A 21,058-nucleotide genomic window follows, 5' to 3' on the forward strand; every position below is an offset into this window, starting at 1 on the left:
AGTACCTTATTCTTATCAGGGCTTCACAATGAAAAGTTTACTAACATGTCATTTATGAAATTAATTTATGCAACATTTATGCAACTAATTTGTTGTGTTCTTCACAAGAATAGAGTATACTACGTTTTTAGGGAAGAGGGGAAAATAGTATACATTCGAACTATACTGAAAACTCAGATTTATGAGATGGAGGGAAAAAGAGAAAGCATGGCTAAAGAGAAAGGTATGGATCTAGAGTTGTAACTCAGTGTATTAAGCTACCACTTTGTGACACTGGCACCCCATGAGCACCTGATGGAGTTGTGGCTGCTCCATTTCCAATCCTGGGAAAGCAGCACCAGATGGCCCAAGTACTTGGGCCCCTGCCACCCAAATGGGAGACATAGACGGAGTCCCCAGCTCCTGGCTTTGGCCAGGTCCAGCCATGACTCTTGTGGTCATTTGGGGAGCAAATCTGTAGATAGAAGATCTCTTTCTCTCTCCTTCTGTCTCTCCTCTCTTTGTAACTGTGCCTTTTAAAATAAATGCACAAATCTTCTTTTTTTTAAATAAAGAGATTAATGTAGAAAAGGTCTGACATGGAAACAAGGGCAATTTGGTTGCTGCACAGAAGTTACTAAAAAGAAGGCCAATCCAATAGCTTGGATATAGTGATAGGGAGCTTACTATTTCACTTTTGAAATGCTAGTTTGCTTTAAATTTGGTGATTTCTTTTGATATAGTTCCATCTGTATTCACATATATATGTGTATATTTATACAGTTAAAATATAACTTCATATTTTTTGTTATACAAACATGCCTATATTTGAAGGTAACATATATTTTATGATTTAAGGTTTTAATGGATATGTATAAACATTCTTATGCCTCTCTCTTTGGTAGAATTTTTAGATATTTAAAGATTGTGTTAGTCCCATATTATTTCTTTTTTAAAAGATTTATTATTTATTTGAAAGGCAGAGTTACAAAGAGGCAGACAGAAAGAGAGAGAGAGATCTTCCATCCGTTTGTTCACTGCCCAGATGGCCACAACAGCTGGAGCTGTGCCAATCCAAAGCCAGGAGCCAGGAGCCTCCTCCAGGTCTCCCATGTGGGTGCAGGGTCCCAGGGACTTGGGCCATCCTCCACTTCCTTCCCAGGCCACAGCAGAGAGCTGCTTGGAAGTGGAGCAGCTGGGACTAGAACCAGTGCCTGTATGGGATGCTAGCACAGCAGGTGGCAGCCTTACCCGCCACACCACAGTGCCAGCCCCAGTCCCATACTATTTCTAACATTTACCTACATCTTTCCTTACAATTCTACCCCTGAAACCCAGTCTCTGCATTAGTCCAGGGTACCATTCATTCTGATGTTTACTGAGTGTACACTAGTATGTGAATCAAGTATCACTTTTGCCTTTAGAGAAACAGAGTAAGAGTCATTTGGCCCACTTTCTCATGAGAGAGAAATAGAGAAATTCATTGTAACATGCAAAATATTATGAAATGGGAGCTAGCTGGGGAGCATTACACAAAAATAAGTCAAGAGTCAGACAGGAATGTAGAGTATTTTATAAACTAAAGCTAGTAGGAGCGTATAAGCAAGAGGAGGATGGCATTGATGGGTCCAGAAAGGTGGGAAGGTTCCTGTAAACTGCATGTACATAAATTTAGCATAATTTCAATGGGAAGTCATTGTATAGGAATGCCTGGACCCATAGAATTCATATATGAAAAGTTATAGCTAGCTAAAGTGTAGAATGAACAGCATGGGAACAATAGTAAAAGTAGAAAACAAGTTAAAAGTTTTAATGATGATACAGGAGGAAAAGATGATACACCTTTGGAAACAGAAGGGCAGCAGGAGGAATTAGATTCACCACATATAAAATATTAAAGATTTTAGGTTTGTTCTTATTGCTTTGCTTATATTAACTCATTTCAACTTACATTAACCTTCTAAGGTGGGTACTATCATGATCCTCAGTCTATCAATGAATAAATTAAGGCATAGCACAGTCAAGCAACTTCCTCAAGTTCATATTGCTGGTAAATGGCATACAGGATTTTAACTAAGGACACATAAGATCTGAACTGGAGCTTTTCAAAAATCATGCTGTTATACAGAACATCATGCTCTTAAATTAACTGTATTTGTTACCTCTTGCCATGCAGCAAGGCACCTCAAAATTTCATGGCTTAAAACAACATTTGCTATCTTACATTTCCCTTGAGTTAGTGATACAGACACTGCTTAGCTGTGTCCTTTTGCTTAGAGTTCCCCATTAGCCTGTTATCAAGTTGCCATCCAGACTGTTCTATCATCTGAGGGCTGGACCAGGGAAGAATACTTCCAAGTTTACTCACATGTTATTGGTGGGATTCAATTATTAGAGCGTTGTTGGCTGGGGATTTCAATTCTTTCTTGGCCTTCCTTGTTACTACTCTCCATGTGGTCTTCTATAGAGCAGCATACAAAATGACAACTTGCTGTATCAAAGAATGCAAGGATGAGCCATTGATAGAGACAGAATTAACAAGGTGGGAGAAGTAGTCTTCTGTAACCAATTTTTGGAAGTGACATCCCATCATATTTTCATATTAAAGTCATAAGAAACAATTCATTAAGCCCACTCTACACCCAAGAAGAGAAAATTCCATGGCATGCATGCCAGGATACTGGATTCACTGGGAACCACAGGAAATCTGTGCACAGCATAAAATAAATTCTTTGCGTATGAAGTATATGGGAAAGTGCAGTCTACAAGAACATCTGGAAAGGATATAAAGATGACTAAATTTTGTGTCTAAAGATGAGGGAGGCCGGCGCCATGGCTCAATAGGCTAATCCTCCACCTGTGGCGCCGGCACCCTGGGTTCTAGTCCTGGTCAGGGTGCCGGATTCTGTCCCGGTTGCCCCTCTTCCAGGCCAGCTCTCTGCTATGGCCCGGGAGTGCAGTGGAGGATGGCCCAAGTGCTTGGGTCCTGCACCCACACGGGAAGCTAGCAGAAGCACCTCGCTCCTGCCTTCGGATCAACGCGGTGCGCCGGCCACAGCGTGCTGGCCGTGGCGGCCATTGGAGGGTGAACCAACGGCAAAGGAAGACCTTTCTCTCTGTCTCTCTCTCTCTCTCTCTCACTGTCCACTCTGCCTGTCCAAAAAAAAAAAAAAGTTGAGAGATACATTTTCATTGTAATGTAAAAAGTGTATCTATCCACTGCAATAAAGGCAGGGATTATCAGGGATTTGAGCAGAGTAGATGAGAAAGCAAGTCGCTAAACATTGTAGGAGTTTTGCAGTGGGATGGACTGATTGCCAGAGGTGAACTCTGGATTTTTTTTTTTTTTTCATAAATCACACTTCTGTGTCTTCCTCTGTGAGTGCTCATTAGGCAAGATGTAGACGAGAAAGAAGAAATCTGGGTGCACTCAGAGTAAATCCTTTTTCTGGGATGCAGATAAATTTGAGAAATGGCAAGAGGGCTGTTGATGTGGTGAATCTGGGACTATGTAAGGAGTAGAGGTAGAAGGGTTCATATACAGGGACATATTACAGGTCTCAAGAATTCGCACAAGGTGAACCTCAAGAACAAATAAGATGAATGTACTTAAGTAAATTTCAGACAAGGAAAGGGTGAACCTTAAGAAAAACTGGATGGAGGTATTTAAATGAGTAAGTTCCAGAATGCAAAGTTTACACATTGGTTGTATGTACAGTTTCTGAATTAGATAATTTTCCAGTAATTTCAAATAAGACAGCAAATTGTGGGAAAGGATAGCAATGCGGGATACTAACAATCACCGGGGATGAATTTTAGAAAGGCAGAGATGAATTTTAAGAGAAATTAGATGTTAGAACATCATCCTCAGGCCAGCGCCGTGGCTTAACAGGCTAATCCTCCGCCTTGTGGCGCCAGCACACCGGGTTCTAGTCCCGGTTGTGGCGCCGGACTCTATCCCGGTTGCCCCTCTTCCAGGCCAGCTCTCTGCTATGGCCCTGGAAGGCAGTGGAGGATGGCCCAGGTCCTTGGGCCCTGCACCCACATGGGAGACCGGGAGAAGCACCTGGCTCCTGGCTTCGGATCAGCACGATGCGCTGTCCGCGGCGGTCATTGGAGGGTGAACCAACGGCAAAGGAAGACCTCTCTCTCTCTCACTGTCCACTCTGCCTGTCAAAAATAAAAAAAAAAAAAGAAATATGCCTATAGATAAAACATACTTTTCTGCATATTGATGCAAAATTATTCTTCTAGAGAAAACAAATATCTCTGCTTAATATTTTCTTAAATTTTTTATGAAAAATAAGATTTGGGGTAATTTGATACCCAGCAATATAAAATAATATGTTTATTGATGTTTTCTACATTGTTGAAGTTCTGCACACAGGTCTGTTTATCTTGCTAATGATTTAGTTTCACTTATTTTGATAGTCCAACCATTCTGACAAGTTCTGCTTGTCGTGTTACCTGTGTACACTCTTCCTGATTTCTATCATGTTGCTTTTCTGGGTTATTTTCTGCTGCAAATTTTCTGTTTATTCAAGACCCAGAAATGACTCACTGTGGAGCCAGCAGGTCCCTCACTGGATTATTGCCTCAGCCTTCTTCCTTGGCTGAAGACTCCTATTAGGTAAGACTGGATAAGTCTCTCAGCTGTTTCCAGGATATGAGGATAATTTATTAGTTTGTTAATTAATCACCAAGGGAACACTTCCGTGTATTCATAGTACTTCAAAATTTTAGTTGAAACCTTAGTACTTTTTCTTTTGTGATGTGTCATGAGGTTTACAATTTTAAAGCAGGTTAGATTTTTCAGTGAAAATGATTTTAAATGTTCCTCATACTAGCTACTTTCAGAAAGAACAGTCATTTGAGAATACACTGGGTAAAATGTAGCTTTGAAGACTTCTATTTTCCGAACAGTCTTCTATCCTTACAGCCTCTCCTTACATTCATAGCTAAACAATGAAAGGCAGGGTTTGGCACTGTAGCATAGTGGATTAAGCCTCTGTCTTCGATGCTGGCATCCCTCATGGGCACCGGTTCAAGTCCTGCTGTTCCACTTCTGATCCACCTCCTTGATAATAGCCTAGGAAAAGCAATGAAGGATGGCCCAGGTGTTTAGGCTCCTGCCACCCATGTGGGAAACCCAGATGAAGTTCCTGGCTCCAGCACGGCTCAGCCCTGGCCATTGTGGCCATCTAGGGAGTGAACCAGCAGATAGGAGATCTTACTCTCTCTAACTTTGACTTTCAGGTAAATAAATGAATCTTTAAAAAATTCAAGGCTTGCTGGCACTTAAGAGAGGACCAGATTAATTTTTTATATTCCTGATACATAACAAATCAAGAAATGCTCGCAGTAAGGATATAAAACTGATATATTTTAAATATTGACACTGAGCAATTAATTATTAATTAATTATTAATTAAATAAATACAAATGCCCAATGACATATACATGAAGATGAGACCAAAGATTTAAAGTTTGAGACTTTTTGTCCAAAGCTAAAACCAAAATTGTCCCTTTAATCTCTCTCTGATTTTTCTTTCTATATAAGTGATTTTTTTCCTCATTAATTTGAAAATTTGATCTTTCTTGGAAATATGTAAAGGACAGTTTTGGGTGGGTGGGGATAGTCCTATGTTACTTAGCAAAATAAATCATGGAATGTCATTTAGAAGGATTACTATTTGGAAGGTTTGGTACAGTACTCCTCTGAAATCTCTGGACTTGCTATTAAAAAGTATGATTTTTATGAAATTAGCTATTACTCTGGGTTGTGTTGCATATTAAATGATATTAAGAAAAGACTTTTACAAGATATTGTAAAACCCAACCCAAAAACTTGGTAAAGGGCTCAAGTAGTCATTATCTCCAAATAAGTAATACAAATGACAAAGAAGCACAAGAAAATATGTGTGACATCATTAGACACCAGAGAAATGAAAATTAAAACCACTATTAGAGATATCAATTCACATTCACCAGGAGGGCTACAATATCTTTTTTGAAAAGGAAAATAAGCATTTGGAAAGATGTGGAGAAATTATAGCTCTCATATATTGCTTGTGGGAATACAAAAATATTCACATTGCTGGGAATAGTTTGACAGTTCCTCAAAAAGTTAAATATGGACATGTCAGAAATCCCACTCATAGGTATAAACACAAATAACTGAAAATAGGTACTCAACCAAATCCCTGTGCACTGATATTCACAGGAGTACTATTCTCAATAACCAACATATCCATCAACAAATGCATGGATAAACACAATTGAAATTGTGATAAACACAATGAAATTCATCTATCTAAAGAAATAAACTATTGATAAATGCAATATAATGGATGAGCCTGGAAAAAATCATTTGAAGTAAAAGAAACCAGATACAAAAGGTCTCTTGGCCGGTGCCAGCACCTCGGGTTCTAGTCTCGGTTGGGGTGCTGGTTCTGTCCTGGTTGCTCCTCTTCCAGTCCAGCTCTCTGCTGTGGCCCGGGAAGGCAGTGGAGGATGGCTCAAGTGCTTGGGCCCCGCACCCGCATGGGAGACCAGGAGGAAGCGCCTGGCTCCTGGCTTCGAATCAGTGCAGTGTGCTGGCAATGGCGGCCATTTGGGGGGTGAACCAATGGAAGGAAGACCTTTCTCTCTTTCTCTCTGTCTCTCTCTCTCTCTCTCTCACTGTCTAACTATGCCTGTCAACAACAAAAAAAAGTCTCATACTGGATGATTCCAGTTGTATGTATATCCACAATAGTGAATCAGACATAAAACATTTTGGTTGTTTCCAGAGGCTAAGAAGAGAAGGGAAAGGAGAGTGACTGCTGAATGGGGACTGTTCGTCATAGTAAAAACATTTTGGAGCCAGACAGAGGTGGCAATTGCTGTACAGCATTAATTAGATGAATGCCACTCAAATGATCATTTGAAATGGTTAACTTTGTTATATGAAAAAGTATTATTTCCCAAATTCTAGATATAAACAAAATCTGCTTATAAATTACTTTTTTTTTTTTTGACAGGCAGAGTTAGACAGTGAGAGAGAGAGAGAGAGAGAGGTCTTCCTTCCTTTGGTTCACCCCCCAAATGGCTGCTACATCCGGTGTGCTGCACTGATCGGAAGCCAGGAGCCAGGTTTTTCCTCCTGGTCTCCCATGCAGGTGCAGGGCCCAAGCACTTGAGCCATCCTCCACTGCCTTCCCGGGCCATAGCAGAGAGCTGGACTGGAAGAGGAGCAACTGAGACAGAACCCAGTGCCCCGACCGTGACTAGAACCCAGGGTGCTAGCGCCGCAGGCGGAGGATTAGCCAAGTGAGACGAGGCGCCGGCCAATAAATTACTTCTACTTCTGAAAAGTACATGTTTTTGTTACAATTGTATTTAATATACCATTTTTTTAGTATTGGCTATTAGTCTTTTGCATTTGTCAATAAATTTATACTTTGCATAAAATAATAAATTTTATCAGTCATAATTTTTAAAATATAACTATTATTTTTAAAAAAATACATGTGTTCAGCATCATGTTCAGACTATTACATTTCGTGATCAACAGCAAGGATTGTGAAAAAAGGGGGAAAAAACACTTTGTAGGAATGCTTTACTCTTCCCATAGAAGAGAAACTAAAATTAATCCATTACACAATTAGTCATAAATGTAGTCCTTGAGTTTTTTGTCCCAAATATACAAGTGTTGTCTAAAATATGTCTTTTTTACAGCAGCTAGGCCCTGCCCCACTGTACTTGGCTGAGTTCACCAATCTGTTGGGGCCTGTAGCTTCCCTGTCACCTCTCTGGTTCTCCTCTCCTGGTAAGTTTTCTTACTGACAGTTATTAAGACCTTCTGCCACTGATGCAACTAGAACCATTAGAGACGAACCATTAGAGCCACCTTGATTTTATGGGTTGGCAAAATACTGGCAACCACATGGAGGCAAGAGCTTATGTCTCCAAAGTTTCCTCCACTCATGCATCCAAAACTTGAAGACTGACTGTCGCAACTGCCAAAATTATTGTAACTTCTACCACATCTGAAATTGCTTCCATTATTAACAAATTTATTGTAACCATCTCCCTATGACACATCTACCACTGAAGCCACCAAGACCAGTGAAGCTTCCTCTATTAAGCAAAAGTTGTCATTGCCACCAAAACCACCCACCAAAGTTCCCAGAACCACATCAACCTCTTGGGGTGGAGGAAGCACTAGCCTGCTTTGTCAGGGTCATCCTGACATCATAGTCATACCTTTCACAATGTGGTATTTCTGAATGGCAATCTTACACTGCCTCCAGTAATCATCAGCTCAGTCATTTTGATTTTCCCATAACATTGAACATAGTCTCTGAGATGATGTCAGGTGATCCCCTGGTCTCTGAGACTATTTTCTCGAGACACTCCTCTTTGGTTCCACCTTGTGTGGCCTTGTATTCATAGCTGCAGCCACTTCCTTCATGGGGATATTAATGACTAATCCAAAGACTCTGGAGCCTTGGTGTTCTGATTTGTCATCATCATGTAGTCCATGAGCATTCCCATTGCTGAAAATGCTTCCTCAGACTCTCCTTGGTTGTTTCAAAGTAAAGCCCCTCCTAGGAAGAGTTTCCACAGCTATGAGGCTCTTTAGGAGACAATGATGGAAACACAGACTTTGCTGTTGCTTCTTCAGCAGCATCCATGGGCAGAAAACTCTTAATTATTTCTATAGTAGAAAACCAAATCCTCCAATTTCCACACTGCATCAGCTGCTTGAGCTACTCAAAATATTTTATACAGTACTACCTAGAATATTATAAAATGTACCTCTCATAGTTAGTCTAATAACAATCTGATACACTTTTAGAAATTTTGCCATTGCATTTTAAGTGTTCTGTGCTAGATAAATATGAAAAAAAAATCAAGTTTTCCCTTTTTATAATTTCACACATTTATTTCAGCCTCTCTGTTACTCAGGTAGACAATGTACTCAACTGCACCAATTACACAATGCCACTTTGAATGCCATTTGAATGATACTTTTGTGCTTCACAAATATTTGAACAACAAAGTATGATGTGGCCGGATAATGTACTGAAAATTTCAGTTGTATTTTGTTGTTGTCATGAAAGATTAGAATAATGAGAGGAGTCCTTCTTTGTTAACCACATGAAAGGATCACCATACTAAGTTCCAAGTTTGATGGGTCTTGTACAGGAGTACAGAATCCACCTAAGGTTATCTTCCTTTCCTTGTTATATACACATGTCAAGTCTGGATGGCAATGTCAGGTCGGAATTTTAAAAAGCCTCAGCTTTGGAAATCACAGAAAAGCACCCCGGCAAAAGCATGGCATCTAAACACAAGAGTTGTTCACTTCAAGGACTATGAAGACTAGCAGTAGCTAACACATCAGTGAGTGCTTCAGAAATGACCACATTGTTTTAAAGAAATAAAAGAAAAACTACCTTCCAACACTTCAGTGTTGTAAAGTAAAATGCCTATTAACTACAAAAGTACAGAATTTAAAACATGGCCAATATGAATGTACTAGAAATTAGACATTGTATTTCTAACTGTTATGTTTTTGTTAGGTAGATACATTGCTATTTGAGAATCAACCTCTAATTCTGGTTTGTTGCATTATTCAACATCACATTTCCTCAACTGTGTTTCCCCAGGAGGAAAAAATGCTTAAAGGGACTGAAGACTTCCCTTTTTTCTTCCTTTTAATCTGTCAATGTCAAGTTACTGCTAAGTTTAAAATCAATCTTTTTATAATCACTACTTCAGAAACTTATTGGGGGAGCTTTTGCCTATATGCCTTTAGCAATGTTGAAAGATCTGATGATCAGTCAGCACAGAGAGAAAAACTGAAGTAATTTAAAAGCACTGGCATAACTAGTAGGCTATGAAAATATGACTAATGTAAGTATTAAAGTAACACATCAGATCTCCAGATTTTCCCCTATCTTTATAACACGTGGTGTTACTGGGCTAGGATACTGAGTGCTATGTACAACTATCCAATGCGATTCCTTCTTCATGGGCAGAAATCATCAACATTTCTGATTTGCTGCAATCGCATCAAGGTAATATTCATCTATCAAAAATGTGTTAAATAGTTTAGGTGGCAAATCTGGAATAGAACAATAAATAAAAATTTATAAGGATTAACATGAAAACTAAAACTAAATGCATCTTCCTCTTTCTCTTTTTGGCAGTCAATTCTTTATAGTCCAGGATACTGAACATTTTGGTTCTCCCTGCCAGTGAATTACTTCATTTTGAGGACAAATTATTGGTCTATAATAAGAAACTAAAGCATTTCCAATGCTCACAGAAAATACTTATTGACACTCTCATCAGAGCAAGTTTTAAAGATTGCAAAATACAAGTCTCTAATTTTGTTACATCATGACTACAATATGGTATCTTTTCTAGAGCATCAGACTGTTGGCAGTTTGAAGAATGATTCAAAAGCTACCTACAAAACACCATGGAGAACACAGTGACCATTTTAATAGTGGTATAAATCCTTCACTAAATTATGTCGATATAACAAAAGTATTGTATACTCAGATTCTTGAAATGCCCAAGCAAAATTAACATGAATTTCTATTTATTTTTTTCTTATTGATAAAATATTCCTTGAGAAACCCTAGAAAAATCACATTTAAATAGTTCAGAGGTGTTCTTATCTACACGTTTGCAATGAATGAAATATTTCTCCCTCATAATGCTATCTTGTGTGAAACAGTTCCCCCAAATTAAATTAAATTAAATTTTTTTGGAAAGTATTCCATATATTCTACAGAAGCATTTGTTTCTATTATTTTTAAGTTTTAAAAATATTTTAAATCTACTATTTTATTTATTGGGTGGGGGAAAGAGGGAGAGAGAAATAGAAAGTTCTCTACTGGTTCACTCCCAGATGCCCACAATAGCTGGAACTCCCAGGCCAAGGCTGAAGTCAGGAGCTGGGAATGCAACCTATGTTTCACATAAGTGGCAGGAACCCAGTTACTCAAGAGATCACTACTGCTTCCCAGAGTCTGCATTAGCAGGAAGCTGGAGTTGGGAGCTGGAGCTGGGAATCCAAGTGGGACATGGGAATTTTAACTAGTCTCTTAACCACTAGGCCAAACACCTACCCAGTATTATGCTTTTGGTAAAAGTATTTCACTGAGCATCAGGAATATAAATTGGTTTCTCAGAATCATGTTAATTTGTGTATTTGAAAATATGGATGTATGGAAAGGAAAACAAAAAAGATTTAATTTTCTTATTTACCATACAAAGATCTGCTTTGAAATGGATCCTTAGATATTGATTATAATGAAACGACAATACTAACTAATGTATAAGAGATTGTGATAAACTTAAAACTTTCTGGCTTTCATTCAATGGCATTTGTATACATGTGTACATCTGTCTAAATCTACTTTTATTATATCCTCTCAATTACTAATTACTAAATTATTTTAATGCCATTTAGCTTGAAAAACACTGTAAAACAATATTTCCTGTTTTAATTTCAAAATAGGTGAATTTTTATTACTGTTTTTAAAAAGCACTATAAGAAGCCAATAATTAAAAAAAAAACTCTAATAAATATTATTCTTCAAATCCCATTTGGCCATCATAACCATTATTTCTCAAACTTTTATACTCTGGAAGAATTAACAAAAATAAAACCTCTCAATTTAGGTTATGAAAATTACTTTCAGAAATAGACGTTGAAGAGTTCCAAAAATCTTAAAAATAGCTATCAAAACAGCAATCAGAGGAGAAAAACATATTCTTGTAAAAATCAGCTTCTGAATACCATCTGCTTTTCAACAGAATCCTGGCTTAAACTCTAGGACAAAAAGATTTTAATATGGGGTTTGCTTTGTACTAGAAAACCTCTCAAATTGTTAAACAAGTCTGATAGTAAAATAAAACAGCTAGAACACTTAACAGTCTATGTACTTTTAAGGTCCTTTAGAGGTGACAACATTTTAAGGCAGCTTTTTCTTTTCAGGGCAAAAACATAACGTGTGTGATCACTGACAAAACATGAGCTCTTCCTGAAGTATGCAATCATTTGTGATAGAGAAATCATTAAACTATTATACTTTAAACTAAATAACTCTTAGGATTAATTAGATATGTCAAGCTCCAAACCAATTCTTTGCATGTACAATACTATTTCTCCCAATGGGTAATGTCACATTTTCCTCAGATTTTATAAAGAATGTGCTACAATAATCTTCTTCTTGAAGTTACTTATTATCTGGGGTACTGACACAAATCGGTTTTATTACATAGGGGAGAAAGGGTAGGAGGGATATATTCTGTGCTCTGGTTTATGAAATATTCACAGAAACGACACATGCAAAAATTTAAGTAAATTCTGAGAAAGCACAATGCCATACATTTAGGAAATGGAATAAAAATAGAGAAGAAAGTGAAAGGAAAAACTGTAACATTGCACTACACAAAAGTGGAGGATGAATATGGTTTTCTTCCCTCTTTCTTTTTCTTTTTTGCTTTGCTTTTATTTTCATTTTTGGCATGAGTGAGGATTTGTGACTCTCCCAGAAATGAAAATATTTTAATGGATAAAGAGGTCTATTTACTAACTCACTTATCAAATTAAATTTTGTTATATAGAACCTGTTATGAGCCAGGAATTTTTCTGGGCACTAGGCATATACCAGTGAACATAATAAAACCCTTCACCCATAACTTCTGGTGAGAGAAGGAAAACAAGGCATAAAACAACAAAGAAACAGATATTGTATCTTAGATGACAATATGTGACATGGGAGAAAAAACTAAGAAGGGCAAGAAAATGAGAATATTAGAATGAGGGGTGGTTTTCAATTAAAATTTGCCTATCAAGGAATAGCCAATGACCCCCTAAGTAAGTTTAAAAATGATTCAGGGAACAGGAATCTGAAAAGACCACCATTGCACACTCTGTGGAATACAAAGGGTACAGAATTATTAGGATATTTGAAAATTATTTCTACCAATCCAAAAAATGGAGTGCTTTAAAACTTTTGCAGAGGAAATACAAATATTATCAAATGCAATCTAAGAGAATGAACATTTATGGATATCTACAATTGCCAGCATTGGTGATGGAAAGGTTATACATGTTACTTCATTCAATCATTACAAATAAATATGAGAATACTTCAGGGATATGTGGAAAATGGAATTAAAAGGTACAAAAATTTTGAAATTCATGCATATGAGGGGTCTTTTAAAAAAGTTAGAGGAAAATGTGTACTATGGAAAAACTATGGATTTCAAACTTTTCTGTGCCAAAAATAACTTAACCTTTTAATTCTATTTTTCCATGAATTTTTTATGTAACTTTGCATGTGCTTTTGCCTTGGACTACTCACATCAAAGACAATGTAGTAAAGGTCCATGACAGAAAGACCACACCATGCCATGCAAGTTCACTCCTATTTATTGGAAATGGAATAGATGGGAGGGTTGCGGGTGGGAGGGAAGTTATGGAGGGGAAAAAGCCATTGTAATCCATAAACTGTACTTTGGAAATTTATATTTACTAAATAAAAGTTTTTTAAAAAATTGCAGAATCTAGACAAATGTATTGAGATTTCATTTGTAAAGGCAAATTCTGTAGTAATTAAAACTCTCCTGAAAGTCTATGAGATGGTTAGTAAAGAAAGGAAAAAAAAGTATGTGGAAAGAGGACCAAAGAGAAACAAAAATAGTGAATAAATAAACAGTACAATCAAGTACTTTGATAGACATTATGGGCTGACCTGTATGACTCTCTAAGAAGATATGGTAGAGTCCTAACCCTTGACAGCTCAGAATGTGAACCTATTTGGACACAGAGTCTTTGTAGAGGTAATCAAGTTAAAATGAGGTCACGGGCAGGGGCCCTGAACAATGTGACTGCCATACTCAAAAAAGGGGAAATTTGGGAACAGAGACAGACACATATACAAAGAAAACAAGGAGAAGAGATGCAAGGAAAACTCAGCCAATTGTAAGACAAGGAGGGTAGCAGGTGCCAGGAGACAGGTTTGAAACAGATCCTTCTCTGAAGTCCCCAGAAGGAACCATCCCTGCCCACACTGTGATTTTTGACTTCTGGCCTCTCCAATGGGGACACAACGACTTTCTGGTGTGTAAGTCAGCAAGTCTAGGGCACCTGGTCAAGAGAGTCCCAGAAAACTAATAGAATAGATGGGCCAGAAGACAATGACCCCAGTTGTAGGATGTCAAGCATAGATTCGACCCTGCCTCTCTGGTTCATCTGACACCTTTGGAGTTTACCACAATGTCTTGGAAAGAACAATTAGTGAAGAACTCAATGAGATAATGAGTGAATGCAAGGAAGAATGAATTAAAAACAAAACCAACAAACCAAAAAAAGGAGCAAGTCTAAGCGAAAGATATTTGGATGGGAAATTTAAGTACAGCAGAAGAATGAGAAGATAAAAAGACAGCCAATCAGGGCACTGAATCAGCAAATCAGTAAGTCTCAGAAAAGGCTGATAAAAGGATCACAGTTTTAACGTATGCAGTCCAGTATTCTAATTTTTCTAGGCTATTTAACAGTTTATCAGGGAACCATGGTAAAGCCACTAGCCCAATCTGGACCTTATTTGCTCATCTGTAAGATGTCGTGCTTTCTGAAACCATAAACTATTCAACTTGTGTTCAGTTTCAGATGTTTACAGTTAGCCCTTTCTTTCTATGGACTATGCATATTTGAAAAAAAAAAAAAACTGCACCTGTACTCAAAATCATATAGACTTTATAAAGACTTCTTGAGTCATTATTTCCTAAATAATACAGTTTAACAACTATTTACATAACATTTACATTATATTGGGTATTATGAGTCATCTAGAGATGATTTAAATTGTACAGGATGAGGTCTGTTGGTGGTATTCGGATATGATGCAATGACATAAGGGGATATGAGCAACCTTGGGGATTAATATCTATGGGGGATCCTGGAACTAATCTCTGGCAGATACCAAAGGAGGGCTGTACAAAAATAGGGTCCTTTTAAAAAGATTTTATTTATTTACTTGAGAGGTAGAGTTACAGCACAGAGAGGGAGAGACTGAGAGAAAGATCTTCCATACACTGGTTCACTCCCCAGATGGCTGCAACAGCCAGAGCTGGGCTGATCTGAAGCAAGGAGCCAGGAGCTTCCTCCAGGCCTCCCACATGGGTGCAGAAGCTCAAGCACTTGGGCCATCTTCTATTGCTTTCCCAGGCCATTGCAGAGAGCTGGATTGGAAGAGGAGAAGCCGGGACTAGAACTGGCACCCATATCGGATTCAAGCACAGGTGGAGGATTAGCCTACTATTTCACAGTGCTGACCCCCAAAATATGGTCTTTTTGACACTTTAAGCAGAGGAGATATCAAATTAGCTTCTCAACATGACTTGTGAGGATGGCCTCAGCATACATTAAGCCTCCAGAATCTTTCACTACTCACTCTTTTGCTTTAGTGCATATAAGCCCCCATTTAACACATTTATTCAATGAATCTTGAGGGCCTGCTTTGTGCCAGGGATTATTCAAGGCTCTTTAGACTGCAGCAGCAAACAAAGCAAAATTTTTGCTCTTACAGAGCTTATACTCTACTGGAGAAGATGACAGTCAATGAAATGAATAATGTGATATTATTAATAAGTAGTGTATACAAATGTGGAGGCAGAAACAGAGATCTGTGGAGACAGACAGACATATTTAGAGAAGCAGGTAAGGGCAGCCTATTTGTGGCAATGAAATCTAGGTAGAAACTTGTACACAGAAGCGAGCCTTGCAAAGATCTGGAGTGCAGAGAGAGATCCAGACCAGGCCTGGGTGGGGATGAGGCTGGCACATCCAAAGAACAGTGAGACACCTGGTACAGAATAAGTGGAGAGTGAAGAACGAAGTGGTGAGCTAGGAAGAGCCCCACCATGTGGAGCCTTCTAAAGAAATTTCTAATATATTCTGAATCTGATGAGACTCCAGGACAGGGTTTAATATGTACAGCAAAGGATATAATCTGATGTACAATTTAGAAAATCACTCTGGTTTCTCTTTAGAGAATTGACTGTAGGGAAAGAAAGAGTGGGAGGAGTCCATGGGCTAGTGCATAGTGTAAATAGAAACTTACAGTGCCTTTTGTCTGGGCTTCACATAGCCGTGGGAATGAAACCCAAACTCAGTGATTCAGCAAACTAGACTTGATCACAATTCTAGTTTCATTTACGGTAAATCCTTTTCTCCTCCACTGTGCTTTACATCTGTTTGCCAGTCTGAACCTTTGCACATTTTATTCCTTCTATTTAGAATGATCTCCATTTTTTCCTTCATTGTCCAACAGAGATTTCATCTTCATGTCTTTGAAACCTCTCCTGACCAAGAACAGAAGATGTTGGCACAAAATCTGACACAGTATAAAATGTACCTTTACACTGTATGATATATGTGTTGCTATCCTGTCTCTTGGCCTACTGAATACGTGCAGACTATGAAACAACAATTTATAAACTACTGAGCTAGACTTCTTAAATTTAATTGATAGCACTATGAGTATCACTTATAGGGTTATTCTTTTCAGTATAGCAAATAGTGAGTAACACATACTTATAATTAAGAATTAATTTACTTTAAAATGCACTTAAAGCTTGCTAGATATTGCATGGAAACAAACTACAAAATTAACTTCTTAGACTCAAAGTGTTAAAAACATTGTATATAAAAAGTACTACCTTGGGTATGCAAAACCTTTTAGTTTATATACAGTAATTCCAAATTAAATTATGCATTGAATTTAATCAGTTGGAAGAACCACTGAGTTGTGTTCTAAGGCTCAATCACCTCAGATATACCAATTCAGATTACTGTTTAGTAATTATATTCAATCTCCTTCATGATTAATCAATATTAGTGATGCAATCATTAATATAACCTATACAACCCAGTGTATGCTGGTTATCAAATTTCCAAATCCAAATACTGTGAGGAAAATTACTTGTAAGTTGAATTTTTCCTTAACTGAGGGCATTGGGACTAAGAGTTGAGGTATAAGTGAATGATCAACTTGAGAACTCTATTCTTCCTAATGATGAAAGTCTTGAAAATTGTATCTAAAAAGTACTGTCAAACAAATCTTAAAAATATGTAATTAAGTACATTTATAGACAAGTATAAAAATAAATATGTAAACACTAGAACTGAATTACAAATCACTTTTCACAATAGAATCAAATCTAGAAACAAAGTGATGTATGAAATAACCGTGTAAACTTGATGAAAACTCAGTGCACTGGTAGATACCGAACCCCATAGATCTGACCTGTGTCATGTGAGCAGGATTACTTTTTAAGATGTACTGTTTGAGAAAAAAGGCAATATTCAAAATGCTACTAGAAAACTTCAGGCCGGCGCCACGGCCCAATAGGCTAATCTTCCACCTGCGGCGCCAGCACACTGGGTTCTAGTCCCGGTCGGGGCGCCGGATTCTGTACCGGTTGCCCCTCTTCCAGGCCAGCTCTCTGCTGTGGCCTGGGAAGGCAGTGGAGGATGGCCCAATGTCCTTGGGCCCTGCACCCGCATGGGAAACCAGGAGAAGCACCTGGCTCCTGGCTTTGAATCAGCGCAATATGCCGGCCGCAGCGTGCCGGCCGTGGCGGCCATTGGAGGGTGAACCAACAGCAAAGGAAGACCTTTCTCTCTCTCTCTCTCCCTCTCCTACTGTCCACTCTGCCTGTCAAAAAAATTAAAAGAAATAAAAGAAAACTTCAAATGAACTTGTAATTTATTAATATTACCACTGGTATACCTACAAATGGGCCGATTTTTCTATTTAATGACTTTTTTTCCTGCTACCGCCAATTTTTAATGTATGCATCAGTGGAAATATAATAGTATCTCAGAAAAACCTACTAGAAGCCTCTGGCTTGAAGACTTAGTCCAGAAACTGCTGCATTAAGAGGACTTCCAATCTGAAAAAAAGATCTGTTCTAAACTGAACTAGCATATTTACTACTCACCCTTTGAAGACTTCAAATAAGATACACCTGCTTTTATAACTTATTATTAACATTTCCTGGTATCAATCATAGAGATAGCCACAAATGTGTCTAACATATATATATTTCTCCCTTGAAGAGTATCTACATATATTTCTAATAATCTCTAGAAGAGAAATAAAGTTTCTTTTTGCTTTTATAAACCCTAGGAAAAAGGTTTACTTGAGGTTAGATTAAGATAGTCGCCAGAAACAAATACACATGAATAAATGAACTGTGATGATTTTATTACTCCTTCATCTGCCAGCCCCAGGCATGTTCTCTTTTGATCAGCAAATGTTCTAAGCCTTTTTATGAAAACAATCTGGCTGGACAAAGAAGACACAGACCAGATCATCCCCTCAAGGGCCCTCCCAGTAATGAATCTGAGTATCCAGGGTATGAACTTATGGTCATTCTTTACCTTATCTGTTCATGTTTTATGTTTATTCCATCCATGTTTTAAAATGAAATTTCTATTCAATGAAAGCAGTCTGTAATTTATATAATGGGGGATTCTGATACTAGAGGAAAAAAAAGCCTTCCAACTTCATCAAGTCACAAAACAATAAACTTTTTCATTTAGCCTCACAAAAGGTATTTTCTTCCTTTGACACTTTTAAGTGTAAACATAGGTTTTCTACTTTCCCGCAAATTTCTATCGTAATGGTCCTTAATGGAACTTAGTATTAGAGTTCTAAGGTACCAGGGGCTTTGTTACCTTCTAAAGTCTGCAAACACATGATTAACATCAACTCATCCATTGTCTTCTAACTGTAAAGAATCACTCTTACCGTGAAGCCCTCGGTATACTGAAAAGGAGCCCTGGAACTTTCGTCTGCTGTTGGACTCAGAGGCTTGGGGTCAGACATAGAACGCTGCATCATCTTGGCTGTCTTAGGACTTGCTGGGGGAACTTTAGCCATATCTGGATGCAGTACTTTCTGTGGACTTATATCATCAGGGAGGGGTTTTTCATAAGGTACAAAGGCTGATTCTAAGGCTTTGCCTGGTGAAAGTGGTGAGATGGGTGAATAAAGGACTTTTGGAGATTTGGGTGGGGAAGGAGCCAGCTGCAGTGTGGAATCTGCCCGAAGGTGAGATGAATAACCGATCTCTAAAGGTGTTGGGCGTTTCTTGTCTTTAGGTGGAGATGTGGCACTCAGATATTGAGGACTTTGTGTGTCTGCATCTGCTTCTGTTTGACATCCTAAACTGCCCCCTTTGTAAGTCTTTTCAGGTGCTGAAATGTGTTTAATTATTTCTACCTTGGCATCCACTCGTGCTCGTATGGAAGGTGTTCTTATGGTTCCAACTGGTTCGGTTTGCACAGATATCTCTGCTACTGTTTGAACTGCTACGCTGGAGACCTTGGAAATGGGTTTGGTCTTGTCAGCCTCTGCTGTGCTGTCACTGTATTTCCCTACCCGAGCTTTTCTCCTTGCTCTAGAAGGCATATCCCATTCATCCTGATCTTCATCATCAGTTTGCACGCTGGTATCAACACTTTTTTTAGTTCTCCTCCTCCTACTCACATAACTCCGATCTGTGGCATCTTCGTCATCAGTTTGTACACCACTGTCCACTATCTTCTTAAAACATCTGGGATCGTCTGCCATATTTTCTCCTATCTCATCATACTGCCCACGGGCTTTGGCTCCAGAACTTCTCTTTTTGGGTTGTTTCTCCTCTTTTACAACAACATCGGTCAGAGGTATTTCTGACACGGTGCTCAGGATGCCAGGTGGGGCGATATACTGAGTGACACCGTCAGACTGAACTGTGTACCATCCTTGGCTCTGCGGTATTTCAATTGCCACCACAGCGGATGCTGTGGTGGTGGCATCTTCAGCTGCCCAAAACTGACTGCTTTCTGGGGCCACATACTGACCCTCCAAAATTGCCTGCTCTGTGGTAGTCTGTGGGGAAGCAGTTCCAGAAGGATCATAGTTATACTGGTAGATCTGGCGAATCTTCTGCTCCTCGAGCTGCTGGTGAAGCTGCTGCTGCAGCTGCTGAATCTGCTCCAGCTGCAGCTGCTGCTGAGCTAATGTCTCCTGCCTCATCATGAACTGCGCTTGCCGTTCTTCTTCCTGCTGATAGAGAAGGTGCTGCTTCATAGATTGCAGCTCCTCCAGCTTTTTTTGAACCATGATCTTTTCTTGTTCTCGAAACCTTTGGATCTCCTGGCGTTCCCACTCCAATTCCTCAGCAAAGCGCTGTTGCTTAATTTTCTCCAGTTCTAAGAGCTCACGCTCCAAGTCAAGTTGCTGCTGTTGTTTATCTTCCTCAGGGACAATTAAAAGAGTACTTTCATCTCCCACCACTTCAGAAAATACTTCAGATGCTGTGGTTAAAGTGGGAAGAGAGTCTATTGTTTCGGCAGTAAGAGTCTCCATAGCAATAGTTTGCAAACTGGCATTGATATCAGGGCCAGTTACTGCAATGTCTGTTTCGGATGCACCTGTTGTCATGAAATATGTTCTAGGCATTGGCTGGCTCTGTTGAAGGGCAGATAATGAAGCCACTGCATCCGTGGTATGAAGACCAGACAAATCCCTAACAGTAGTGCTGAAGATGGAGCCAGGCTGTGTGGTGATAGCAAATGTGGAAGGTATTGGAGTTGCTACTGAAGAATAGACAACACCATTAGATGACCTCAAAACACTCCCCACACCATACTGGGGTCCTGGAGGTGGAGTCATTCTTGCTGTGGAATACTGTGGGGTACTAATCCCAACTCCTGAAATGACTTGTCGGGTTTCTGGATATGGACCTGTCGTCTTGCTTGAATAGTCCATTACCTCACCTGAAATACAGGGTACAGTTATAGTCCAGTTCCAAGAATGAATGATGCCTTTTGGTTCTGAAAACCCTCTCATCTTGATGAACATATTGAATGGGACGGCATGCAAATCCATAGGTTAACCTAATTAGATGCAGAATCAAAGCAATGTTGCACATGCAGGCGCATGCAGGTGGGCTTTGGGCAGAATAAATTAAAAAAATGAAGAAACTAAAGCGCACATGTACTCCAAAATAT

The 21,058-nt window shown here is 38.8% G+C and overlaps 1 protein-coding gene across 1 annotated transcript in view; it reads right to left on the reverse strand.

Annotated features, from left to right (window-relative positions):
- Positions 1-21,058, reverse strand: part of PCLO (piccolo presynaptic cytomatrix protein) — a 623,081-nt gene that overhangs the window by 262,761 nt on the left and 339,262 nt on the right. Inside the window, exon 6 of the mRNA XM_062178496.1 lies at positions 18,810-20,824. Coding sequence (XP_062034480.1) covers positions 18,810-20,824 — 2,015 coding nt within the window. The remainder of the gene's footprint in view (positions 1-18,809; positions 20,825-21,058) is intronic.

The sequence above is a fragment of the Lepus europaeus genome, chromosome 1 (assembly GCF_033115175.1).
Source record: "Lepus europaeus isolate LE1 chromosome 1, mLepTim1.pri, whole genome shotgun sequence".
In the NCBI taxonomy this organism is placed as follows: Eukaryota; Metazoa; Chordata; class Mammalia; order Lagomorpha; family Leporidae; genus Lepus; species Lepus europaeus.